The 27,111-nt window shown below is 48.0% G+C and overlaps 1 protein-coding gene across 1 annotated transcript in view; it reads left to right on the top strand.

Moving 5' to 3' along the window:
• Nucleotides 1–27,111, top strand: part of TG (thyroglobulin) — a 302,611-nt gene that overhangs the window by 29,375 nt on the left and 246,125 nt on the right. Inside the window, exons 10-20 of the mRNA XM_060202376.1 lie at nucleotides 938–1,525; nucleotides 5,754–5,993; nucleotides 7,265–7,405; nucleotides 7,746–7,823; nucleotides 10,351–10,463; nucleotides 12,056–12,158; nucleotides 14,060–14,260; nucleotides 16,388–16,600; nucleotides 19,202–19,356; nucleotides 23,432–23,588; nucleotides 25,728–25,952. Of these exons, the coding sequence (XP_060058359.1) occupies nucleotides 938–1,525; nucleotides 5,754–5,993; nucleotides 7,265–7,405; nucleotides 7,746–7,823; nucleotides 10,351–10,463; nucleotides 12,056–12,158; nucleotides 14,060–14,260; nucleotides 16,388–16,600; nucleotides 19,202–19,356; nucleotides 23,432–23,588; nucleotides 25,728–25,952 (2,214 nt within the window). The remainder of the gene's footprint in view (nucleotides 1–937; nucleotides 1,526–5,753; nucleotides 5,994–7,264; nucleotides 7,406–7,745; nucleotides 7,824–10,350; nucleotides 10,464–12,055; nucleotides 12,159–14,059; nucleotides 14,261–16,387; nucleotides 16,601–19,201; nucleotides 19,357–23,431; nucleotides 23,589–25,727; nucleotides 25,953–27,111) is intronic.

Genomic DNA, 27,111 nt, shown 5'->3' with positions numbered 1-27,111 from the left:
GGATCTGACACTTGTATATCTGCAGTGCGAGCTTCATAACGGGATCCTTGTTGTGTAGATGCTGTCTGCTAATTAACGGTTAATGAGCTTCGTGCAGTGATTTGAGATTTTAGATAGAGCTTGGACATGAATGGCTGCCATCTCGGTCTCTTGTGCTTATTTAACTTCTTTTATAAAAAGCATTGATTGATTTAAAATCTTTTCTTGGGGGGGGGTGGGCAGTGGTGCACTGGGTTAAGCCACATAGTTCAAGCCCCCACTCCCCACCAAGCACTGGAGCAGGTCTGCAGGTGTCTCCCTCTCTCTCTCCTTCTCAGTCTTCCCCTCCTTCTCTAGCTCCCCTCCCCTCTCAATTTCTCTGTGTCATATCTAATAAAAAGGAAGGATGGCCACGAGAAGCAGTAGATTTCTGGTGCTGGCATGGCACTGAGCCCCAGTGATAAAACAAGTTTTGATTCTGTAATGCATTGTGGCTGGAGCCTCATGAGACAAAAAGCAAACAACAGCCAACAACCAAAAAAAAAAAAACCTTTTTATTTATTTATTATTGGATAGAGACAGAGAGAAATTGAGAGGGGAGGGGCAGATAGAGAGGGAAAGAGAGAGAGATGCCTGTAGTCCTGCTTCACCACTTGTGAAGCATTCCCCCAGCAGGTGGGGACCGGGGGCTTGAACCTGGGTCCTTGCTCATTGTAACGTGTGCGCTTAAACAGGTGTGCCACCACCCAGTCCCCAAAAGCATTTATTTATTTATTTATTTATTTATTTATTTATTTATTAGAGAGCATGAATAGCAAAGCATCCCTCCGGTATATGTGATGCGAGAGATCACACTCGAGACCTCCTGCTTGGGAGGCCAGAATCTCACCCACCATGCCACTTCCCTGGCTGCCGCATAACTCCGTAACTTGACACACTGCTCATTCTTCCTCCTCAGGCCCCACGCCCTGTCAGTTAAGAGCCGAGCAAGCCTTCCTTGGAACGGTGCGTGCTCTAGCCTCCAATTCCAGCACACCAGCCTGGCTTTCCAGCATCTACGTTCCACAGTGCAGTGCCGGGGGGCAGTGGAGACAAGTGCAGTGTGATGGTCCCCCCGAGCAGGCCTTTGAGTGGTATCGGCAGTGGAGGACTCAGAACAGTGGTGGTCAGGAGCTGACCCCTACTGACCTGCTGGTGAAGATCACGAACTATAGAGAAGCGGCTTCTGGAAGCTTCGCACTCTTTCTTCAGAGTCTGTATGAGGCTGGCCAACAAGGCGTCTTTCCAGGGTTGGCAAGATACTCTTCTTTCCAAGATGTCCCACTGGCAGTGCTGGAGGGGAACCTGACCCAGCCTGGAGAGAACATTTTCCTGGAGCCCTACTTCTTTTGGCAGATATTAAACGGACAGCTTAGCCGGTACCCTGGATCCTACTCAGATTTTAGTCTGCCGTTGGCACATTTTGACCTTAGGAGCTGCTGGTGTGTGGATGAGGATGGTCAAGAGCTACAAGGAACGAAGGCAGAGCCCAGCAAATTTCCAGCATGTGAGTTAAACAGTGTTGTGTGTGTGTGTGCGTGTGTGTGTGCGTGTGAAAGGATGCCTGATGGATGGGTATTGGCAATCACTGATGGAATTGAGCAAAGAGAAGTCTGGGTATTAGGGGGCAGGTGGTGGCACACCTGGCTGAGCACACATGTGCAGCCATGCGCAAGGACCCAGGTTTAAGCCCCCAGTCCCACCTGTAGGGGAAAACTTCAAGAGTGAAGCAGGGCTACAGTTCTCTCTCTCCATCACTACCTCACACTCTTCTCTCAATTTTTAGCTGTCTCTCTCCAATAAATAAAGATAATAAAACAATTGAAAAAGAGAAGTCTAGGTATAGCCCTCCCATGTATGGTTGAGGAAGCTAGACATAGTCATCAGCTCAGGGTGCTACCTCAGAACACCATGAATTGGGTGGCTTTGCCAACAGACATTGTTTCCCCCTCAAAATTCTGGAAAATGGCAGACTCAAGATTAAGATGTTGGCACATTTAGTCCTTGACAAAGGTACTTTTCAGAAACAGAGTTCTGTGTCCCATCTCCTTCCTTCTTACTGTTCATTCACATCACAGAGAAATGAAAACACTGTCCTCTCTTCATATGCTTATGGACACTAATTCTACTATGAGATCTCCACCCTCATGACCTCACCGAACTCTGCTAACCCCCAAAGGTCCTACCTCCAAATATTATCGGAAAGGGCTTCCAGAGAGGAATTTTGTAGGAACACAGAACTGAGATCATAGTACTTTGAGACCCACAGAAATGAAGTGGTCTCCCCATTAATATATAGTCAGGTGCTGGCAGAGCTGGTTCATTAATATTTTTTTTACATGTTCCATATTTTAAACCATTGTCACATTTTTTAAAACAGTGGTTTAATAATGACTAACAAGACTGTAAAATAACAGGGGCACAATTCCACAGTTCCCGCCACCAGAGTTCTGTGTCCCATCCCCTCCACTGGAAGCTTCCCTATTTTTGTCCCTCTGGGAGTATGGACCAAAATTCTTTATGGAGTGCAGAGGGTGGGAGTTCTGGCTTCTGTAATTGCTTCTCTGCTGGACATGGACATTGGCAGGTGGATCCACACCCCCAGCCTGTTTCTGTCTTTCCCTAGTGGGGCAGGGCTCTGGGGAGGGGAGATTCCAGGACACATGGGTGAGGTCGTCTGCCCAGAGAAATCAAGATGGCATCATGGCAATATCTACAACTTGGTGGTGGAAAGGCAATAAGGTATAAAGCAGGATACATTGTTTAGTAGACAGGAACCCAAAGGTAGGAATAGAGTTGATGAAATTAGGGGTCTTCATGTGGGAAGAAGCTAGGAAGTCTATTTTAGGTATGTTCTTAGGGGCCCATGACTTAGTAATGTTTGCCTGGACCCCACAGCTGACATGCAGGTGGGCTCAGACTCTGGAAAGATGGTGTCAAAGTAAAGAATAGGACTAGAAAGCTGGATTAGGGCAGAGAGTAGCTCCCAAACCTGAGGAAACTATATAAAAGCCATTAACCGTTAAGGCTCTCGGGACTGGATGTCATCTGTGTAAAAAGTGTCATCTTAGCACTGATGAAAGTGTGAAATGAATGTGGAGGGTGTTTTCCTGGCCAACACATTTGGTGGACTTCCTGACAGAGGAAATGCTAGGTAGCAGCTCAGGGAAGCAGTCAAAATGTCTGCTCTGTTGGGGTGGGAGAGGGAGAGGTTTTGTGGTGGGAAGGGGAGAGACATTGGAGAGAATGATAGACACTAACCATAGGTTGGGGCTAGATTCTTAACTCCTGCACACGCTCAGTTAGAGAGTTTCATTATATTCTGAAGCGATGTTGGGCAATTGCTAAAGTCCTGACCTGTTTTTCTGTTTCTTTTCCTTTCTTTCCCTTCTCTCTCTCTTGCCTTCAGTGTTATCACTGGGGCTTGATGCCTACATTGCAAATCCACTGGTCCTGTGGCTATTTGTTTATTTATTTATCTTCATTTTTAATTTTTAAAAATTTGTTCCCTTTTGTTGCCCTTGTTGTTTTATTATTATTACTGATGTCATCATTGTTGGATAGGACAGAGAGAAATGGAGAGAGGAGGGGAAGACAGAGAGGGGGAGAGAAAGCTAGACACCTGCAGACCTGCTTCACCATCTGTGAAGTGACCCCCTGTAGTTGGGGAGCCGGGGGCTCGAACTGGGATCCTTATGCCAGTCCTTGAGCTTTGCGCCACGTGCACTTAACCTTCTGCGCTACTGCCTGACTTATTTATTTATTTATTATTTTGGATAAGACAGAGAAATTGAGAAAGGAAAGACAGAAGGAGGGAGAAAGATAGATAATTGCAGACTTGTTTCATTACTTGTGAGGAGACCCCTCTATTAGGTGGGGAGCCGGGGACTCGAACCGGGATCCTTGCTCAGGTCCTTGCACTTTGTACTATGAGAGATTAACTCCGTGCGCCACTGCCCGGCCCTTGTATTTTTTTTCTATGTCATGATTTCAGCAAACATAAAAATTTAAATATGAGCTTTTACTTCATGGATTTTCTTGGATTGATTATTTGATTGAGAAATTTCACCATCTTTTTTACATCCCAGAAGTCAAGGGTGTCTGCGTATCCCCTGTGCTCAAGAGAATCCACTGACCATCTTCACTGCCAAATTCAAGTTGTGCTGGGCTCTGTGGAGTCTGTTGGTATTTCAAGGATGGTACATGCCATACATTGTGCTAAGAGGCACTTCAGCTGTGACATGTCACAGAATATTTACAAGACTCCCGTGCACACAGACTCCCACATAGTCCCTGGCTAAAGGATCCCAGATCGAGCCCCCGGCTCCCCACCTGCAGGGGAGTCACTTCACAGGCGGTGAAGCAGGTCTGCAGGTGTCTGTCTTTCTCTCCCCCTCTCTTTCTTCCCCTCCTTTCTCCATTTCTCTCTATCCTATCTAACAATGATGACATCAATAATAATAACAACTACAACAATAAAACAAGGGCAACAAAAGGTACCTACTATTCCTCTGTCAGGAAGTCCGCCAAATGTGTTGGCCAGGAAAACACCCTCCACATTCATTTCACACTTTCATCAGTGCTAAGATGACACTTTTTACACAGATGACATCCAGTCCCAAGAGCCTTAACGGTTTAATGGCTTTTATGTAGTTTCCTCAGTTTTGGGAGCTACTCTCTGCCGTAATCCAGCTTTCTAGTCCTATTCTTTACTTTGACACCATCTTTCCAGAGTCTGAGCCCACCTGCATGTCAGCTGTGGGGTCCAGGCAAACATTACTAAATCATGGGCCCCTAAGAACATACCTAAAATAGACTTCCTAGCTTCTTCCCACATGAAGACCCCTAATTTCATCAACTCTATTCCTACCTTTGGGTTCCTGTCTACTAAACAGTGTATCCTGCTTTATACCTTATTGCCTTTCCACCACCAAGTTGTAGATATTGCCATGATGCCGTCTTGATTTCTCTGGGCAGATGACCTCACCCATGTGTCCTGGAATCTCCCTTCCCCAGAGCCCTGCCCCACTAGGGAAAGACAGAAACAGTCTGGGGGTGTGGATCCACCTGCCAATGTCCATGTCCAGCAGAGAAGCAATTACAGAAGCCAGAACTCCCACCTTCATTCATCTGTCCAACAATCCATCTCTCCTTTCTTCTTTTTATTGTTTCCTTCCTTCCTTCCTTCCTTCCTTCCTTCCTTCCTTCCTTCCTTCCTTCCTTCTCTCTGTCATTCTTTTTCTCTAGCAGCAGTTTATCATTGTCACTGATTCTAGAGGCATATTGTATGGACTTGAATTCTGAATCAACTATTTGCCATCTGGGAGATTGTTTACGTTATATTTCTCCACATCTCAGTTTTTCCTCTGTAACACACATAAAAAAGTATTAGATCATTGTATATATTCAACTTGATTGAAAAAAATATGTGTTTAGTACAGTGCCTGATGTGGCATAGACATTAGCTATGACTAATCTGCTTATATAATGCATCTTCTATAAATGTTGAGTGATGAAATAGAACATTTGCAGGTTGTGGAAAGAGGTGGTAAGAAAGAAACAAGTGAGGTCGGTGTGTGTGTGTGTGTGTGTGTGTGTGTGTGTGTGCATGTGTGCCTGTGTGTGCCTGTGTGTGTGCGTGTGCGTGTGCACACACAAACATGTCCACACACTTCAAAGTTACTACAGATCATATGTGATGAGTGAACTGATCTGGCATGTCTTTATTCTCCTAGGTCCTGGCTCTTGTGAGCAAGTAAAGCTTCGTGTTCTGCAATTCATTAAGGAAACAAAAGAGATTGTCTTGGTTTCCAATAGTTCCCAGTTCCCTCTGGGGGAGAGTTTCCTAGCGGCCCAGGGGATTCAGCTGAGCAGTGAGGAACTTGCCCTGACTGGGCTGTCTTCATCCCGCGAGACTTTCTTAGAGAAGTTTCTGAGTGGCGGCAATTATGCGATTCGCTTGGCAGCTCAGTCCAGTGAGTGTCACATGTTTCTGGTTTCTTGTTCCCTCTCTTTGGGCAAGGAAGAGCTTGGATCAGTCTCTCTTTAGTGACCTTTCGGGATTTACTACCTTGACTTCCCCCAGACTTGCGGGTGTTTCTGTGAAAGAGAACTTGAGGTAGAGGTTCTCTGCAGTCCCGGTGGAAGCTGCATGAGGCTCACCTTTCCACACTGCCCGGGAATCCTCCTGCAGACACCTGGGTGGGGGGGCAGGTGGAGTTCCACAGTGCATATTGCAGATGGGCCTGTAGCCCATGATAATCACAGCCACAGTGCTAAGTCCTGAGGGGTGCCCTTACCAAATACTGCCCCTCTCCTCCTACCTATCCTGTTTCTTCTCATTCCAAGAATTGAGGGACCATCTTCAAGGGGAAATGTCTAGGAGAACTAGCTCGACGTTGAGAATTCCTGGCCTCCACACACTGTCCCCGTCACCTCAGCCAATCCTGACAGTAACTCCCCGGAGCTCGGTGTATCACCTACGTGTAAGAAAGGAACCACCCAAGATCCCACAGAGCTGCCACTCACCATGCAGAGGCCCTGGCCAGGAAGAGCTTTGTCCAGTATGAGAGCAGATCTGTGCATCTGACCCTCCAGCAGTTCCCCCAGAAGGCTGTCACCACCATCATCTGTGATTTTTTTTTTTTTCAGACTGGAAGTTCACCCAGCTACTAACTAACTAGCAGAGCCTGGGTGCAGTCTGGTGATCTGGTCTCTGGGTCTTTGTCTCCTGATGAACTGAACCCTGATTTGACCAAGCTCAGAGCTGAGAACTGTCTCATTCTGGGACCCCTAGATCTCTCTCCTGGTCTGACTCCATGCCAGTTCTGTAGTAAAGAATTCATCAAGCCACACTACAGTTGCCTAGCCCTTGTCCCAATGATCTCAGCTGGTTCTCTGTCTGGAATTCTCTGGGTCTGGGTTAGGAAACAGACAAAGCCTTCCCCTGACAAAGTCTACGCCAGGAGAGTCAGCACCCACTCCAGCAAACTAGAGGTGTCTGCCCGCTGGCGTGTGCTTACGGGTCTGTGTTGCTCTTATTCTGCTGACCCTGAGAATTCCTGGTGCCATCTTTGCTTGCTTCTTCTGTTCACCAACCATCGTCTCTTTTGGAGAACAAGGCACCATGCATGTCAAACCCATGCCTGCTCTGTCTGTAAGGCCTGGCATAACGTCTACCCGACAGCAGCGTCCTGCTGGGGCCTTGCCATGTCTGCATTCACTTCTGCTCCTCTCTCCACTCCAGCCTTGGACTTCTACCAGAGCCGGAACAGCCTTGCCCTGGGGCACTCGACAGGAACCTCTGCCCCTCTGCGGTCTGGTCCCTACGTGCCACAGTGTGACGCCTTTGGAAACTGGGTGCCTGTGCAGTGCTATGCCCAGACTGGTGAGGAGGAGGGCAAGTCTGGGGAAACTTTAGAAGGAAGAGAGCCCCACACTGAGGGCCAAGTGAGCTGGACTCTAGGCCCTCTTTGGTGGCTGGTGGCAAGTCCCTTTGTTAGTCTGGCCTTTGGTCAGTCTGAAGGTCGAGTGTGTAGCTGCTGGGGGCTGTAGTTGGGGAGTCTACACCCTGTGATGTGGACAGTGTCCTGTGGGGGGCATGGTCAGGGACAAGGAGCTTGGGCTGGCTCTGCTGTGAGTACAAAGAAGGAAAGTGGTTTGAGGGCATCTGGGAGGTGGTTTCCCCTGCATGTGCTTCCTGCCTGATGGCTGTGACTACTTTGCAGGACACTGCTGGTGTGTGGACGGGAAGGGGGACTACCTCCCTGCCTCACTGACTGCCCGCTCACCACAGACTCCTCAGTGTAAGTGAGGCCTGTCAGGCCCCAGCGGTGGACACTTGTGATGGTCGGCCAGCAGTGGTCACCCAACGGGGGAGGCTCCAAGGGCCAGTCTTTGAGAACAATCCCTGGGCTCCGTCAGACCACATTCCTCCAAATAACAGGCATGGAAGGTTCTCATTGGCCTTGGCCCTTTGGAATCTGTGCTTCTAGCTCCCCAGATAGAGAGAGCCTACTGAGAGGGGCCAAGGAGCCGTCACTCGGTGTCTGTGTAACTGCTCCCTAAGCATTTTCTCTTATTTCCCATTTCCTTTATTTCTTTTTCCTTGAAATTTAGTTCGTGGAGGGTAGGGTGCACCTGGTTAAGCTCACATAGTACAAAGTGCAAGTCTGTGCAAGCAAGGATCTGGGTTCAAGGCCCTGTTCCCCACCTGCAGTGGGGAAAGCTTCATGAGTGGTCAAGCAGATCTGCAGGTTTCTATCTTTCTTTCTCCCCCTCTCTTTCTTCCCCCTCTCAGTTTCTCTCTGTTTTATCCAATAAAATGGAAAAAATGGTCACCAGGAGCAGTGGATTCATGGTGTCTCCACCGAGCCCCAGTGATAACCCTGGAGTCAAAAAGAAAGTAAAGAAGGAAGGGAGAAAGAAAGAGAGAGAGAAAAAGAAAGCAAGAAAGAAAGGAAGAAAGAAAGGGTGGAAAGAAGTAAGTTTAATTCATTTCTTATGAGAGGGAGTGTCCATGTGAAACCGTGAGTGAGCAAGTTCCGTCGGAACAAGCGTCCTGTGTGCGTGGTGCCCAGGTAGACCGGGGGCCTCAGGGAAGCCAGTCTGATGCCCCAGCAGCTGAGTGATTTCCTCAGCTTTGCATTTCAACACTCATCTCAAAGTTGTTCATTTCATTTTAAATCTTAGTTATTTAGTAGAGACAGAAATAAATTGAGAGGGGAATGGGAGAGGAAGAGAGGGAAGTAGACATCTGCAGCCCTGCTTCACCACTCATAAAGCTTTCTCCCTGCAGGTGGGGACCAGGGGCTTGAACCCGAGTCCTCATGCACTGTAATGTGTGCACCCCATTAAATTAAATTAATTAATTAATTAATATTATTATTTATTTATTTATTCCCTTTTGTTGCCCTTATTCTTTTATTGTTGTCGTCGTTGTTGGATAGGACAGAGAGAAATGGAGAGAGGAGGGAAAGACAGAGAGGGGGAGAGAAAGATAAACACCTGCAGACCTGCTTCACTGCCTGTGAAGTGACTCCCCTGCAGGTGGGGAGCCGGGGGCTTGAACCGGTATCTTTATGTCGGTCCTTGTGCTTTGCAACACATGCGCTTAACCTGCTGCGCTACCACCTGACTCCCTTTATTTTATTTTTAAAATTGTATTTGATTTTGTGATTATTTTAACTAGAGTACTGCTTATGTTGCTGCCAAGGATTGAACTTGGTGACTTTGGAGTCTCAGAGTCTTTTTGTAGAACCATTATGCTTTCTCTTTTTTTATTTTATTATGATTTAATCTTGATTTACAGTATTGTAAAGGGTATTGTATTAGGGTATAATTTCATACAGTTCCCAAAAGCCAGAGTCCTGTGTCCCATCCTCTGGAAACATCCCTATTCTTTGTCCCTCTGCGAGTATGGAGCAAAATTCTTAAGGGGGTGCACAGGGTGGGGAGTTTGGCTTCTGTAGTTGCTTTTCCACTGAGCATGGGCTTTGGCAGGTGTATCCATACCCCCAGCCTGTTTTATTTTTCCCTAGTGGGAAAGACTCTGGAGAGGTGAGACTCCAGGAAGTATTGGTGAGATTGTCTGCCTGGGGAAGTCAGGGTGGAATCAGAGCAGCATTGGAACTGAAAGTCAATTTGATATAAACCAGGATAAAACGTTTCATAAGCAGGAACCATAAAGTAGGAACAGAGCAGATGAAAGTAGGGGTCTTATTATAAGAATGTTTCTAAAAGTCTGACTTAGTAATCTTAGCTTGAACTTGATATCTAACTTGGGGGTGGACTAGAGATAGTGTCTGGGAAGGTGGTGTCAGAGTTGAGAGTAGAACTAGGCAGCAGGATTAGGCCAGAGAGTTGCTGGTGAATTTGAAGAAAATATATAAATGCAATTAACTGTTGGTTACAACAGTCTAACCTGGGGCCCATGTCTATTCCTATTCAGCACAGGAGCCTGTGTGACCTCTGAGTCCCTGTCAGTCTGAGCTCGCAGTCCATGGTCACAGCTGGGAACATTCTAGGCTGCTCTCATTTCAGGACCCGTCTTCCTCAAGTGGCAGAGTAGGCTGACCAGCCTCCTAGCAGAGAGTAGAGCAGTGCCCACCATTCCTTCTGCTCCCTCTTCAGCCCTCCTGTCAGTTATGTAGCCCAGCTTCACCCCTAAGGTTCAGTCTTGAAGCTGGGGTGTTCCCCTTGTATTCCTGAACCTCAACTGCTTCTTCTCAACGGTTCTAGTTCTCTGTGCCGCACACTTCTGACCCTTGGGGCTGGCCTGGCCTCACAGCGCCCCTGTGCTGGTCTGCTAAGGTCTCCTGCTCTTACCCATAGGCCCCAGCACCTGTGAGAAGTCCCGAGCCAGTGGGCTGCTTTCCAGCTGGAAGCAAGCTGGACCCCAAGGAAACCCAACCGCAAAGGACCTGTTCATTCCTACCTGCCTACAGGTAAGGCTCTGCAGGCAGTGAATTGGAGCCAGATCTCCCTCTCACAGGCTGAGTTGACTTTTCTAGTTTTCAGTAAAATTCTTTTAGTTAAAAATCTATAGAAGGCGGCAGCGGCAGGGGCTGGACGATAGCGCTGCGGGTTCAGTGCACATGGCAGGAAGCACAGGGACCGGCTAAGGATCCCGATTCGAGCCTCCGGCTCCCCACCTGCAGGGGGTCACTTCACAGGTGGTGAAGCAGGTCTGCAGGTGTCTGTCTTTCTCTCCTCATTTGTCTTCCCCTCCTCTCTCTGTTTCTCTCTGTCCTATCCAACAACAATGATGACAACAACAATAAGCAACAAAGGGGAAAAATAGCCTCCAGGAGCAGTAGATTCGTAGTGCAGGCACTGAGCCCCAGCAATAACCCTGGAAAAAAAAAATCTGTTGGGGCAGCATATGGACCTGAGTCATTGTCCTAGTCCTGGCAGACTCTATGCATAACCTTGGGCAATTTACTTAACTTCTCTGTTCCCTGAACATTTGATCTTATTCTCAGGGTGCCTGTTTTAGAGTTGTTTTATATACTCAAGTTTCATGTGAGACTGAGAGAAAAAGAGAGAAGTCAGAACACCATTTTTGCAACCTGCTATGAGCTAGGATTGTCTTGAGGACTCAAGAAGATACCTTTTATGGAACCTCTTTGAGAAAGAATCCCTGAGGGGCTGGGCAGTGGTGCACTCAGTTGAGTGTACACATTACTGAGCGCAAGGCCTGGAGTTTGAATCCACTGCTTCCCACCTGCAGGGGGTCCGCTTCATAAACAATGAGGCAGGTCTGCAGGTGTCTCTCTTTCTCTCCCTCCCTTTTTTTAAATATTCTTTTAAAAAATTACTATTATTATATTTATTTATTTATTGGATAGAGACAGCCAGAAATTGAGAGGGAAGGGATGATAGGGTGAGAGACAGAGAGACACCTGCAGCCCTGCTTCACCACTTGTGAAGCTTCCCCCCTGCAGGTGGGGACTGGGGGGCTCAAACCTGGGTCCTCATGCATTGTAACATGTGTGCTCAACCAGGTGCACCACCACCCAGCCCCCTCTCCCTCTATCTCCTCATCCTCTCTCATTTTCTCTCTGTCTTATCTAGTCATAAAAAAAATTAGAAAAAAAATAAAGGAAAAAGTGGTCACTAGGAGGAGTGAATTCATAGTGTCTTCACCCAGTCCCAGTGATAATTCTGGTGGCAATCAATCAATCAATGAGTCAATCAATCAATCAGTCAGTCAATCAATCAATCAATCAGTCAGTCAGTAAGTCAATCAGTCAATCAGTCAATCAATCAATCAAATAATCTATGTGTATACAGTTGGTGTCATGCTTGTTCCGACAGTTAGCTTGGCAAAGTCTCTGCCTCTTGGGATGGTTGGAACGACCAAGTCTAATGCAAGTCTGTAAAGCTCTCGCCTGGGACAATTCCTCTCCACTCCACCTTCCTTCATCTGGAGAAGTCATCAGCAGGAGTTTTGGAAGGGAAATCGTGCATATGCCCAATGACTTGATAGTTGAAAAATCATCTTCTCCAGGGTGACATGATATTGACCTTGTCTCAGACAGGAGAGTATGCCAGGCTGCAGATGTCGGAGGCTGGAACCTGGTGTGTGGACCCATCTTCAGGAGAGGCTGTGCTGCCCGGCATGAACAGCAGTGCTCAGTGTGAGTTTGGAGTCCTCCTCCCCAATGCTCCCCTCAGGTCTCCCCATGGGCCCTGGATATCTGTGTGAGGGTCCTAGAAGTCATCTTTATACCCGCGTCTGCTGTGCTGGGGCTGTGGAAACCCTCCACCCCACCATACTTTGATTTTCTTGCTTGTTAAATCAGAGCAACTTTGCCCTAGTCTAGTGGGTGTTTCCTGTCTTCAGAGCAGGGGCATGGCACTGCTTGGTGACAGATGGGCCCACCAGTACTGGCCTCATGAACGTGGGAGTGGCTGTGGGCCGACTAGCACTGAGTACTCGGGTCCCTCGGCCTTGGTCTGGCTGAGCGGGGTGGTCACAGTGAAGCCACGATGCAAATGTGCTGATCCCCTTCCTCTGCCCAGGCACCAGGGGCCCTGCCTTGTCCTTAGTGCCAGACCCAAAGGCCTTCGACAGCTTCTCAGACTTGATGTCTAGTTCTGTGTCTTCTCTTGCTTTTCCTGATTTTTTTCCCCCTCTCTCCCACTTCAGGTTCCGACTGTCATCAGCTTTAGTCCCACTTTTGAATAAGGCAACACTCTCCCAGGATCTTTATGTATTCTGGTTTTACACCTGTGATGCATCCCTTCCCCACCCCCTTGCTAGTTCCTTCTTAACCAAACCACACAGCAATGCCTCCAGGGAGTCTTCCTGGATTCCTCTCCTCCATTGAGCTCAGTGCCTACCTACCTTGAGGCCTCTGCAGTCCAGCAGAGTAGCTATGGCTGTGCTTATCACACAAGACTATAATTCTCATTTTTGTTAAAGCTCCTTTAGAATCCTAAGTTCCTGATGGCAGGTGGTATGTATTTGTGTGAGTGGACATTGTGGCTGTGTTTGTACACTTTTTTTTTCTGACCTGCTTCACCACTTGTGAAGCGACTCCCTGCAGGTGGGGAGCAGTGGGATCAAACCCAGATCCTTGTGTGGGTCCTTGTGCTTAACCTGCTGCGCTACTGCCTGGCCCCCATTTGTGCTCTTTCTTATGCACATGCATGTGGGCTTGCTCTGGGTATCCCTCCCCCTGGCCAGCTGAGGCAAGGGTCAGAGCGGCCCCCCTGGGTGTGCTGGGGTAGCTCCGTGTGCCAAGGGCAAAGTGCACAGAGAGACAAGCAGTCAGCTCTGGGAGAAACTCAGTGAGGCAAGTCAAAAAAAAAGCAGCTAAATATATCTATAACTCAGGGGCAAGGCTGAGGTAACCATGAACCCAAACACAGAGCGACACAATGCACAGTCCCATTTTGACCAACAGTCTGTTTGATCACAAGTCAAAGGTTACCATACAAGATTTGGTCACAAGCTTCACAGTGTACATTTTTCTGGAGGTAAATTGCAGGCACTTTAGGGCTGGGGTGGGGGAGGGAGACAGTTGAGTAATCAGGATGTTTGCTGGTGGTTTTTAGGTTAATCACACATAGTAATCCATGGCTTTTGTTTTAAGGGGAGAGGAGAGGCATGTGCAGAAAGGTAGCCCCTATTCCGGAGAAGACATCCATCATTAGTTCAGGAGGTCAGGAGAACCTGCCCTTGTCTCGACCTGAAGGGAGAGTTGGGGGCCAACCCACTTGGACCTCATGGAAACAACAGCGTAGACATTCTGAGACAGTGGGCCCCACTCTACAACACATGCATGTATGTGTATCTGCATACGTGAATGCTGTGTGTGTATGCATGTGTGCATGCGTGCCTGTGAGAGCCTGTGCAGTGGAGTAAGTAGTTAAGCAAGGCCCAAAGATTGTCTTGTTCTTGTCCACTACCCCAACGAGGAGGCATCCCTGAACTCTGGAAGTCTCTGTACCATATGGAGGCAGGAGATGGTGGTGGCAGCCACATGGAAAAAGTGCAGCTTCCCCAGCCCATCTGACCTGCCTCTGTCCCCAGGCCCAAGCCTCTGTGAAGCACTGCGGGGAGGAGTCCTCTCCAGGAGAACAGGCTTGGTTCACAGCCCGGCTTGCAGGGCAGCGGATGGGGCCTTTTCCCCAGTCCAGTGTGACCCGGCCCAGGACAGCTGCTGGTGTGTCTTGAGCAGTGGAGAAGAGATACCAGGGACCCGTGTGACCGGGAGCCAACCACCGTGTGACAGTAAGTCCTAGTCCTCTGGAGAGATTCACTGGGCTGGCAGGAGCTGAGCATCCAAAGGTTCTGGATGGTAGCTCTATGTTTCTAGGACGGGATGGGACCTGGGGGCGAGGGCAGACTCAGTGTGTGATGGGCATGACTGCTGTGGTATCAAAACTCGATTTCTACCTCCTAAAAAATGCTCAGTCTTAAGAGGGATGCTCTGGAGCTGGCATTTCAGGAGTTGGGGAGTAGGTCTGCTGAGGGGCCTGGTCCTGGTCTCACACCATGAGGGAGGAAGGGCCTGGCCCCTTGGTCTCAGCAGGGATGGTCTGAACCCACTGGGAGTTTCAAGAATTATATAGATGCTGACTTGCTGGCTCATCTTCTAGTTTAAAGACCTTTTGGATCACAATATTAACATTTACTTCAGAGTACTGATACATGCTGGGTTAGCATGGGGATGCCTCTTCCTGGGTGCGTACTCTCTGGGTTGGAGAGAATGCTACTGGAGCCAGCCTGGGCTGCTACTCACTCAGTGATGTGAGGGAGATGACTCATGAACAGAGCTCGTGGTGGCGAGGCAATGCAATTCTTTATTGATCAGGGAGCCCAAGCTTTTAAAGGCTGGACCCAGAAGTGGCAAGTCAGAAACAGAAATGGCTTGACATGGTTTGGAAAGGGGCAGAGAAAGGCAAAAGGGGCTGGGAAAGGCAGGAACTTCTTTAGCAACTGTTGCGAGGGTTTTAACTGGTAGGATTAATAATAACCTGCAGGCAGGGAGGGTTTTGAGGGTAGAAAGAAGATAGATCAAAGGAATGGAATGGGTAGGGATCTTTCAGGCAAAAGAATGATTATGTAGATAATAAGGGAGCAGGCTATAGTATCAGGAATGCAGGGAGCTTTGTGAGGCAGGGAGTCTGACAAGATGAGAGGATGGATGTCCCCCTCAAGTCAAGCCCTGCCAAGCTCAACCACATCCTCACAATTTCCCGACAGATACACATCATTCCTTTTGTTATTACATACATATGCTAATGTATATAAAACATTTAATTATCAGTTGCTTCTCTTTAGTTCTGTATACCTAAGACACTGGTTAGATTTGTGTGTGTGTGTGTGTATGTGTGTGTGTGTGTAGGGTAGACTGTGGCCTTTGTTTCAAGACAGAAGATGAAAGAAACTCAGGGATATGCAGCTCACATTTTAAAGTTTCCAAAGGAATCTGTGCAGAGATGTGCAGAGGCTCATGAGGGAATGCAGCCAAAGTTTGTTCAGGAAGTGAGAGCTATGCACTGAGGCCACGGAGGAGGGGGACTCAAGAGAAGGGGCAGTTTATTGAACAACAAAGCAGGGTTTATAAGGGATCGCAGGAGGAAGTGGCATGTGTACACCATATATGGGAGAAAGCAGTCACAGGAGGAAGTGATATGTGGATACCATATATGGTAGGGAGGCAAAGGGTCTGGGGAGGGTCAGGACTTTTCCAGTTAATTGTTGAGTAAGAGGTTAAAGGCACGAGAAAGCAAGGTTATCAGTAACCAGCAGCCAGAGCGGGGTCCTGAGGGCAGAGAGAAGATAGATCAGAAATGATCAAAGGAATGGAATGGGTGGGGAAGTAGGGAGGGGGCTTTCAGGCAAAGCAATGATTATGTAGATAATAAGGGAGTGGGCTATTGTGAGGCAGGGAGGCTGATAGTTGGGGCAGACCCTGAAGGCCGTGTCCTTCCTTGCTCGACCTCTTAGTAGAGACAGACTGATAGGATTGGTCGTGCCTCTCAGGCCCTCACTTTTCAATGGGGGGCGGGGAATCCTGCCAATTTCTACCATATCCTCACAATTTCCTCCACGTATGTAGAAGAGCAGGCTATTTCGCCGTTGGATTTAGAGATAGGAAAGAGACTAGAGAGAGGGTCTGAGGTGGAGGTGAAGATATGAGTCCTGTGGTCAGGTGTCATTACAAATTGCAAGGGGATGGGCTCTTCCAGTAAAAGGTCAGAGAGGAAAGGGTGGGGTACCAGACCAGGGTTCCAGGAAGTCCCCGGGTTACGGAAGAGGAGCCCCCCCCCCCATGCTGCTGAGGAGAAGTGAGTGAGGCCAGTGTGCGAGGCCTCACCGTTTCCCACCATGCACCTGTTCTCTTCCTCCCAGGTCCCAAGTGCCTCCTGCCTTTCAACGTGTCAGATGTGGCTGGAGGAGCCATCCTGTGTGAGCCAGCCTCAGGCTCGGGAGCGACCGCCATCCAGAAATGCCGGCTGCTGTGTCTCCAGGGCTACTGGGACGTGCTCCCCACAGGCCCGCTGGAGTGTGATCTCCAGAGGAGACGCTGGGTGTCCCAGCCGCCACAGCCCCAGGCCTGCCAGCGTGAGTGACTGGGAGTGCCTTGCTGGCGCCCTGCTCTCTGTCAGCAGACCCAAGTGTCTTCATTTTTTTTTCCTCCTATTGTTCCCCAACACTGTTGGGGTGGCTTCATGAACAGGGCCAGGGGAGAGTGCCTGGAGAGGCAGTTTCTTCATGAACATGGCCAGGGGAGAGTTCCTGGAGAGGCAGTTTCTTTTTATATATTTATTCTTTTTTAGCTTCCAGGGTTATCGCTGAGGCTCAGGGCGGCCACTCAATAGGACAGAAAGAAAGTGAGAGGGGAGAGGGAGACAGAAAAGGAGAGAGAAAGAGAGACACCTGCAGCCCTACTTGACTGCTCACGTTGCAGATGCTTGCTCACAGGGCCTGGAACCTGGGTCCTTAGTGGTACCTTGTGCTTAGTACTCTGTGCACTTAACTGGTGTGCCACTGCCAGGCCCCCTATATATTTTTAATCTTTATTTTTTTCTAATTTTTAATATTTATTTATTTATTTTCTTTTGTTGCCCTTGTTTTATTGTTGTAGTTATTATTATTGTTGTTGATGTCGTCATTGTTGGATAGGACAGAGAGAAATGGAGAGAGGAGGGGAAGACAGAGAGGGGGAGAGAAAGACAGACACCTGCAGACCTGCTTCACCGCCTGTGAAGGGACTCCCCTGCAGGTGGGGAGCCGGGGGCTCGAACTGGGATCCTTACACCCGGTCCTTATGCTTTGCGCCACCTGCGCTTAACCCGCTGCGCTACCGCTGGACTCCCTTAAAAATATTTTTAAAAGATGATTCTTTTAAATTTTTAAATTATCTTTATTTATTTGATAGAGTCAGGCAGATATTGAGAAAGAAGGGGAGATAGAGAGGAGGGAGACAGAGACACCTGTAGACCCGTTTCACCACTCAGGAAGCTTCCCCTCTGCACGTGGGGACTGGGGTCTTGAACTCGTTTCCCTGCACACTGTAACATGTGTACTCAACCAGGTGTGCCACCACCTGGGCCCCTAGTTATTTATCTTATTTACTACATGTGTGTGGGGAGTTTTACACAAGAAAGAGAAAAAGACAGCAGTACTTTGGAATATGTAGTGCCAGGGCTTGACTTGGGAGGCTCGAGATATTCTCCACCTACCCACCCTACACCCCGACCCACACTGCAAAGAAGGACTATTCCTTCTTTTTCTCCTTCTCCATCATCTTCTTCTTCTTCCTCTCCTTCTTCTCCTCCTTTTTTTTTTTGAACAAAGATTTTATTTATTTATTAATGAGAAAGATAGGAGAGAGAGAGTGAGAAAGAACCAGACATCACTCTGGCACATGTGCTGCCGGGGATTGAACTCAGGACCTCATGCTTGAGAGTCTAGTGCCTTAGCCACTGCGCCACCTCCCGGGCCACCCTTCTTCTCCTTCTTCTTCTCCTTCTCCTTTTCCTCTTCCTCCTACTCTTCCTCCTCCTTCTCCTTCTCCTTATTCTTTGCCTCCAGGGTTATCACTGGGGCTCAAACGCCTGTGCTCCACTGCTCCTGGAGGCTATTTTTCGTATTTTGTTGCCCTTGTTGTTGATCTTCTTGCAGTTGTTATTGTTGTTATTGTTGTCGTTGTTGGATAGGACAGAGAGAAATGGAGAGAGGAGGGGAAGACAGAGAGGGGGAGAGAAAGACAGACACCTGCAGACCTGCTTCACCGCCTGTGAAGTGACTCCCCTGCAGGTGGGGAGCCGGGGGCTGGAACCGGGATCCTTCTGTCGGTCCTTGCGCTTTGCGCCACGTGTGCTTAACCCGCTGCACTACTGCCCAGCCCCCCAGGACTATTATTTCTTCAAAGATTTTTTTTTAACTTTATTTGATAGGACCAGGAGAAATTGAGAAGGAAGGGGGATGGAAAGACCGAGAGACACCTGTAGCACTGCCTCACTGTTTGTCAAGTTTGCCCCGTGAGTGGGGACTGGAGGCTTCGTCTTGGGTCCTTGTGTATGGTCCCACGGGCATTTCACCAGGTGCACCAGTGCCTGGCCACAGAAGGATTATTTTCTGTAGAGAAAAAAGTCAAACAGGGCTGGAGAAATAGCTCAGTGGGTAGGATGCCTGCACTGCATGTGTGGCTCAGATGAGAATCCCAGCACCACGTGGGGGCAGGGGCTGTGATGCTGGAAGAAACTCCAAATCCTGTGGCGTGACTCCGTGTCTCTCTCCGTGTGAATAACAAAGCATTCCAGAAGTTGCGCGATTTCTTGTGCACAGGGGCCAAGTGGTGGTGTGCCTGGTTGCGCACATACGTTTACAGTGCACAAGGACCCGGGTTCAAGCCCCTCATCCTCACCCGCAAGGGGAAAGCTTCAGGAGTGGTGATGTAGGGCTGCAGGTTTCTCTCTGTCTCCTCCCTCTTTCTATCTCCCCCTCCCCTCTCAATTTTTCTCTCTCTATCCAGTGAATACATAAATGTTAAAAAAGGGGAAAAGAGTAAAAAAGTGGAGTTCCTTGTGCATAAAGCCTGGCACCTGCGATCTGCACAGAAGCTGACAACTAACTGGATCCAAGCACACACAGAGCCGGGCCGGGAGAGAACCGTAGAGCTGCCTCCTGTGTGTGCTGACCTCTGGCTCCTGTCCGCAGGGCCCCAGCTGTGGCAGACCGTGCAGACCCAAGGACAGTTTCAGCTCCAGCTCCCAGCGGGCAAGACGTGCAGCGCTGACTACGCGGGCCTGTTGCGGGCCTTCCAGGTCTTCACACTGGACGAGCTCGCGGCCCGCGGCTTCTGCCAACTCTGGGTACGTGCCTGCTGTACCCCACAGTGAGGGCGAGGCTTGAGCTCAGAGCTCTAGGTCTGAAAACCTCAGGACTTCTGCAGCAAAGTCAAGTCTTTGCTCATTCTCCCAAAGGGCACAGTGGGGCAAAGGCTGAGCGAGTCATTCAGCCATGACAAGTTATATAGTGGCGCGTATGAAATCTTACCTTTCTTTTTTCTTTTTCTTTTTCCTTTTTATCAGAGCACCGCTCAGCTTTGGTTTATGGTGGTGCAGGGGACTGAACCTGGGACATCCGGAGCCTCAGGCGTGAGAGTCTCTTTGCATAACCATTATGCTATCTCCCCCTGCCCAAATTTGTACCTTTTTTTATTAAAATTATTTAAAAATTATCTTTATAAGTAAAATTTCTTCCTTCCTTCCTTCCTTTCTTTCTTTCTTTCTTCTTTCTTTTTTTTCTTTCTTTTTTTTTTTTTTTTTTTTGCCTCCAGCGTTATCACTGGGGCTTGGTGCTAGCACTACGAATCTACTGCTCCTAGAGACTATTCTTTCCCTTTTGTTGCCCTTGTTGTTGTAGTTATTATTATTGTTATTGATGTCATTGTTGTTACTAATGTCATTGTTTTTGGATAGGACAGAGAGAAATGGAGAGAGGAGGGGTAGACAGAGATGGAGAGAGAAAGAGAGACACTTGCAGACCTGCTTCACTGCTTATGAAGCAACCCCCCTGCAGGTGGGGAGCCAGAGTCTTGAACCCAGATCCTTGCCTGGTCCTTGCGCTTCACGTCATGTGTGCTTAACCCACTGTGCTACCACCCGGCTCCCTTAATTTTTAAAAAAAGTATCTTTATTTGATAGAGACAGGAACCGAGAGGAAGGGCGAGATGGTGGGGAAGATAGACAGAAAGACACCTTCAGCCCTGCTGCACTACTAGTGAAGCCTTCTTCCTGCAGGTGGGGACTGGGGGCTTGAACCTGGGTCCTTATGCACTGTAATATGTGCGCTCAGCCAGGTGCGCCACCACCCGGCCTCTGAATCTGTACCTTTCTCGCCATCAGACATTCTACAGAAAACATCTAGAATTTGTGCTGGGAGCTTGAGAGGTCCCAGGCCCCGTGCACCCTTGGCATGATTAGCAAAGCAGTGTTTATGGTGCCCCTGCTGCTAACACACTATGCAGACGATGGGAGGGAAGATGGGAGTTAAGGAAACCGGCCAGACTTACACAGCCGGGCCGTGGTGGAGCTAGACACAGGACAGAGCCTTGTTCACTCATTCCGGGCCCACATGTCCCCTGAAGAACCAGCCTGGGGACATTGGGGCACAGAGACCTGAGCGCACTGGATTGTCAGAGAAGTCCTGGTGCATTTTTGCATAGAAAAATATAAAAAGATATGTCCTGTGCTCCTTCAGAAGCCTTCCAGCAGGCATGCAGATCTTGGGGTGGAAATCGGACAGTCCCACTGGGAGGGCATCGAGTAGCTACATGAGCAAAGGGCTTCGGTGATTGCAGACCCGAAGGGATCCCAGGGAAGTTGACTCAGTTCAACAGGGCGATCTGCCCAGCTCCTCATGAACCATCAGAGAAACACTCCTAGCACCTCCTGATATCAGATTTCAGACTCAGGCAAAAACAACAACAGCAGCAAATCAAAAACAAATGAACAAAAAACCACTAGTATAGCTACAGGCCCTTTGAAATATAACTAAAATATGCCTACTAGCTAAAATGGAGGACCCCCCAACACTTCATCTGCACTATTCTAGCCTTTAGGTCCATGATTGGTCAACAATTTGGCTTTGTATGTTAACTCTCTTTTCAACTACCAGGTTCTAGATGCTAGCAGGATGCTGACCAGACTTCTCTGGACAGACAACCCCACCAATATGTCCTGGAACTCTGCTTCCCCAGAGCCCTGCCCCACTAGGGAAAGAGAGAGACAGGCTGGGAGTATGGATCGACCTGTCAACGCCCATGTTCAGCGGGGAAGCAATTACAGAAGCCAGACCTTCCACCTTCTGCATCCCACAATGACCCTGGGTCCATACTCCCAGAGGGTTAAAGAATAGGGCAGCTATCAGGGGAGGAGATGGGATATGGAGGTCTGGTGGTGGGAATTGTGCAAAGTTGTATGGTTTTGTCAACGTTTCCTTTTTATAAATAAAAAATAAAAATAAAAGAATTTTGGAGCATACAGGTTTCACTAACACAAGCACAGAAAGTATGTGCATGTCATGTATCACTCCCCCTGAAAACATTTTTTTTTATATAACTGGAAACATTGACAAGACCATAGGATGAGAGGGGTACAATTTCTCACCATTCCCATCACCAGAACTCTGTATCCCATCCCCTCCCCTGATAGCTTTCCCATTCTTTATCCCTCTGGGAGCATGGACCCAGGGTCACTGTGGGATGCAGAAGGTGGAAGGTCTGGCTTCTGTAACTATTTTCCCCAGTGTCATTCCCTTTTATCCAAAGAGACGCACCTGACCACGGTCAGCTGAGTATTAGCTGTGTCCCTGCTCCCTTGCTAGCTGACCTGCTGTCCTTATTTCTTTTTTTCTTTTCTTTTTTTAAAATTTATTTATTTATTTAAAAAAGGAGACATTAACAAAACCATAGGATAGGAGGGATACAACTCCACACAATTCCCAACACCCGATCTCCATATCCCATCCCCTTCCCTGATAGCTTTCCTATTCTCTATCCCTCTGGGAGCATGGACCCAGGGTCATTATGGGATGCAGACGGTGGAAGGTCTGGCTTCTGTAATTGCTTCCCTGCTGAACATGGGCGTTGACTGGTTGATCCATATTCCCAGCCTGCCTCTCTTTTTTTCCTAGTAGACTGTGTCCTGAGACTTCAGGTGTGATATGACAACCCTTTAGTTTCATTACTCGGGTGAGACCTTTCCTTTCATAGTATTCTCTAATTCCACTTCAGGCGGTTCACTTCCTAACAAAGTCCTTATTTCTAATAACCGTAGCAGCTATGGGTGTCATTATCTGTTGTTTTCAACGGGTTAGGTTGTTTTTGCCGGGCTGGCTTCACGGGCGGTTAACAGACGACCAGGGACTCATGGTTGAGCTGTAGGCAGTATCTCTTTATTCATCAGAAGAGCAGCTGTTTTTATACTCTCCAAGTAGGGTGAAAACAAGATGTGACATAGAGAGGGTGGAGAGAAAAGTGACTGGTGAAAATCAGGGTGTGATAAAGAAGGGATCAGGGTGTGACAAGGAGGGGGGGGTGGGGCAAAAACATATCATGAAACTGGGGATTGAACCAATGCCCTGGAGAGAGGTGCTTGTTAACAGTGGTTATGTAAATAAAATGAAGTGGTTATGTAAATAGAATAGTGTTAAGCAGGGGGGATTTAAACCAAATAAAACAGAAGGAGTCTCATGCATACCAACAATTAGCACTTAGTCAACAATGCCGGTGCCCAAGCCAGTCCTGCACTGTCTTCAGACTAACCAGACTTCACAGGCATCGAGCTGCCCAGCTGCCCTGCAGGAGCCTTTAGACCCAGTCCCTCACTGGGTGCTGCTGGACGCCATGCCCTTAGGCTGAGATAGAAACCAGCTCTTGTTACCAAGATGGAGGAACCCATGGCGGTGATTGGACCTCAGAGAGGGAGAAGTCTTTTTTTTTTTCTTAAATTTTTATTTATAAAAAGGAAACACTGACAAAACTCATAGGATAAGAGGGGTACAACTCCACACAATTCCCACCACCAGAACTCCGTATCCCATCCCCTCCCCTGACAGCTTTCCTATTCTTTATCCCTCTGGGAGCACAGACCCAGGGTCATTGTGGGATGCAGAAGGTGGAAGGTCTGGCTTCTGTAATTGCTTCCCCGCTGAACATGGGTGTTGGCAGGACGATCCATACTCCCAGCCAGTCTAAACTAAACTTGCTAGTACCTCCTTTTCCTCAGGTGGGAGAGAGGGCCTGGATAATTCCTGCCTCTAATGGTATGCACTAGGGAAGGCTAGAGGAAGTAATCTAGGCCGAGTTCTGGATTTCAAGGTGGGTCCACAAAGTTGAGTCTGTTTTTCCCTTTCTGGAATTGAAGGGCTCTTGTCTCCCTGTAGGTGACCACTTTGGGGACTCCTGTTTCCATCCCCATCTGTGATGACTCCACAGTGCAGGTGGCATGTCTGACAGGCGAGAGCTTGGGAGTGAATGTCACATGGAAGCTTCGGATTGAAGATGTCCCAGCAGCCTCACTCCCTGACATGCGTGCCATCGGTATGTTTCCCTACACAGGTCACATGGAGAAGTCTTTTGTCTGGAGTGTGAGTCTCGGTCCCCTCATCTGTCAGAAAGAGGTATAAGAGGCACAGCCTCACTGTGAGGGTGGCAATGCGTAGGAGAAGCTGATTCGTAATATTATTTTAAACAATATAGGAGCTTCTTCCCACTCAAAGTCTCCATACTGTTTTGTTTATTTGTTTTTATTAATACTGGATGGAGACAGAGAAACATTGAAGGGGTAGGAGGAGGGCGAGGGGGAGGGAGACAGAGAGACACCCTGTTTCACCACTTGTGAAGCTTTCCCCTTGCAAGTGGGAACCAGGGACTTGAACCTGCATCCTTGAACACTGTAATATGGGCATGCTGGGTAGCAGTGCCTCTAGTTGAGTGCACATGTTACAATTTGCAAGAACTCAGGTTCAAGCCCCCGATCCCCACCAGTAGGGGGAAAACTTTGTGAGTGGTGAAGCAGGGCTGCTGGTGTCGGTCTCTCTCTTTCTCTATCTCCCCCTACCCTCTCGATTTTTGGCTGTTTCTATCCACTAAATAAAGATAATAATTTTTTTAAAGTGTACTGGGTAGGGACTCTTTACTCATTTATACCCTGTTCTTGCCTAATTCTAGTTATAAAAGGTGTCAGATCTCTTAGGCTACCGAAACACAGCTCACACCATTTCGAACAGAGCTGTTATGGTTGAGTGACTCCAGAGTTAAACCCTCTAAGGGCGGATTTTATGATAGTGCTGTAAGTCCTGCTCAGAGGGTGAGAGGAGTTCTCCTTCCCCTTCAGCTTCCAGGGTCAGCACTGACACTAGACCTGAACTGTACAGAGACACATCTGGAAACTTTTGCTCAAAGTATAACACAGTGTGCAGATTTTACCTCTCATCTTGGGGGGTGTCCCCACCTCAACACAGCACCGTGAATTAGGAATCCTTTCTCACCTTCTTCCAGGGAGACTGAATATTTGGGTCACCTATGAAGGGGGAGCTGTATCAGCACATGGTAGCAAGGACATCTGCTGTGGTGTCAGCCCTGTTCAGACTGGCTTTAGAGTAGTTATTGCAGCATGAACATCTGTTCTTGTGGGATCCATCCCAGTTCCAGATGTGGCATTATCTGTTTTCTTTTCTTTCTTTCTTTCTTTCTTTCTTTCTTTCTTTCTTTCATTTTTATTGCCACCAGCGTTATTTCTGAGGCTCGGTGCCAGCACTATGAAGACACCGCTTCTGATGGCCATTTTTCCCCCCTTCTTTTTTCTTTTTCTAATTTTTTTAAAAAATTGGATAGAACAGAGAGAAATTAGAAGACAAGGGGGAGACAGAAAGAAGGAGAGAAAGATAGACACCTGCAGATCCGCTTCACCACTCATGAAGCGGATTCCTTGCAGGTGGGGTGCAAGGGCTTGAACCGGGGTCCTTGAACTTGGTAATATGTGTGCTGAGCCGGGTATACCACTGCCCGGCCCCTGCATTATCAGTTTTATTTCTAGGAAATATAGTTCAACAGCTCAAAGAATTTTCTTTTTTTTTAATATTTATTTATTCCCTTTTGTTGCCCTTGTTTTATTGTTGTAGTTATTGTTGTTGTTATTGATGTCATCATTGTTGGCTAGGACAGAGAGAACTGGAGAGAGGAGGGGAAGACAGAGAAAGGGAGACAAAGACATCTGCAGATCTGCTTCACCGCCTGTGAAGCGACTCCCCTGCAGGTGGGGAGCCGGGGGCTCGAACCAGAATCCTTACGCCGGTCCCTGCGCTTTGTGCCACCTGCGCTTAACCCGCTGCACTACCACCTGACTCCCAGCTCAAAGAACTTTCAATGTTTACCTAAAGATTGAGGTTAGAAAAAAAAAATCTCCTGGAGTCTCTTGTAAAATTTTATTTCCCCTTGAATGGTCCCATGGGATATGTTGTCTCTCACAGTCTTCTCAAACTGTGAGAACACAGTCCCATTTTCAGATGGGTGGACTTAGGCTCACAGATGTAGGCTTCCAAAAAATTGAGACAATTGTGTATCTGGATAATGCTGTCACCGATTCTAGCAGGTGCATTCTAGATGACTCCACCCTGGTTCTCCCTGCCCCTTGCAGGGAACAACGAGGTGACCTTGTTGTTTTGTCCTGTTTTGCAGAGGAAGCTCTGTTAGGCAAGGATCTTGTTGGGCGCTTTGCAGATCTGATCCAAAGTGGTACTTTCCAGCTTCATTTGGATTCTAAGACATTCCAAGCAGACACCTCCGTTCACTTCTTCCAAGGGGACAGCTTGGTCGCCTCCCCCAGGACATGGTTTGGATGCTTGGAAGGCTTTTACCCCATCTTGGCCACCCCCAGTTTCATCCAGGATCCACTGGGCTGTGGTAGGTCTAATCCTCTCTGCATTACTCTTCTTTTTTTGTCTGTTAGTGGTTTATCTATGTTTTACACAATTGAAAGATGTTAGGAGTATGACTCCACATGCACATGGCGTGCGGCGTATCACACTGTCCACCAATGTTCTGTGCCCTCACCTGCTGCAGTTTTCACAACGTCCAGGAGACAGCTTGGCTACCATCTGAGTTTCTGCAAATTCATTTCGCTTCACTTATCTATATTCCACACAGGAGTGGCACTGTCTGGAAGGTTTATTTTTCTCCTCTTCGTCAGTCACTTAGCACAGTCATCTCTAGTTCATCCCTCTTCCCAGGCAGGAGGCAGAGAAGTGTTTCAGCTGAAAAGATGTTCTTTTTTTTAAAAAAATTTATTTATTTGGGAATTAATGTTTTACATTTGACAGTAAATAAAATAATGTGTACATGCATAACATTTTCCAGTTTTCCATATAACAATACAACCCCCACTAGGTCCTCTGTCATCCTTCTTGGACCTGTATTCTCCCCACCCAACCCCAGAGTCTTTTACTTCGGTGCAATACGCCAACTCCAGTTCAGGTTCTACTTTTTTTTTTTCTCTTCTGATCTTGTTTGAAAAGATGTTTCTTGGTTGTTTATTTTTCCATTATTTATATTGGTTGTAGCACAAAAGTTAAATATATATATTTCAAGGAAATCGAACTGATTATTCAAAAATTTGTGTGGAACTCTAAAAAAAAACCACAACTAACAAAAAGAGAGGCATCACGATACCCAACTTCAGGCTATACTACAAAGCAGCAGTAATCCAAACAGTGTGGCACTGGAGCAAAAATGGTCATATGTACCAATGGGATAGAATAGAGAGCCCAGAACTCAGGGGTCGGGCAGTGGCGCAGTGGGTTAAGCGCATGTGGCGCAAAGCGCAGGGACCGGCATAAGGATCCCGGTTCGAGCCCCCAGCTCCCCACCTGCAGGGGAGTCGCTTCACAGGCAGTGAAGCAGGTCTGCATGTGTCTATCTTTCTCTCCCCTTCTCTGTCTTCCCCTCCTCTCTCCATTTCTCTCTGTCCTATCTAACAACGAATTGCATCAACAAGGGCAATAATAATAACCACAATGAAGCTACAACAAGGGCAACAAAAGGGGGGAAAAATGGCCTCCAGGAG

The sequence above is a fragment of the Erinaceus europaeus genome, chromosome 1 (genome assembly GCF_950295315.1).
Source record: "Erinaceus europaeus chromosome 1, mEriEur2.1, whole genome shotgun sequence".
In the NCBI taxonomy this organism is placed as follows: Eukaryota; Metazoa; Chordata; class Mammalia; order Eulipotyphla; family Erinaceidae; genus Erinaceus; species Erinaceus europaeus.
Note: the sequence above shows the minus strand (reverse complement) of the source record. Positions and strands in the feature narration are given on the sequence as shown.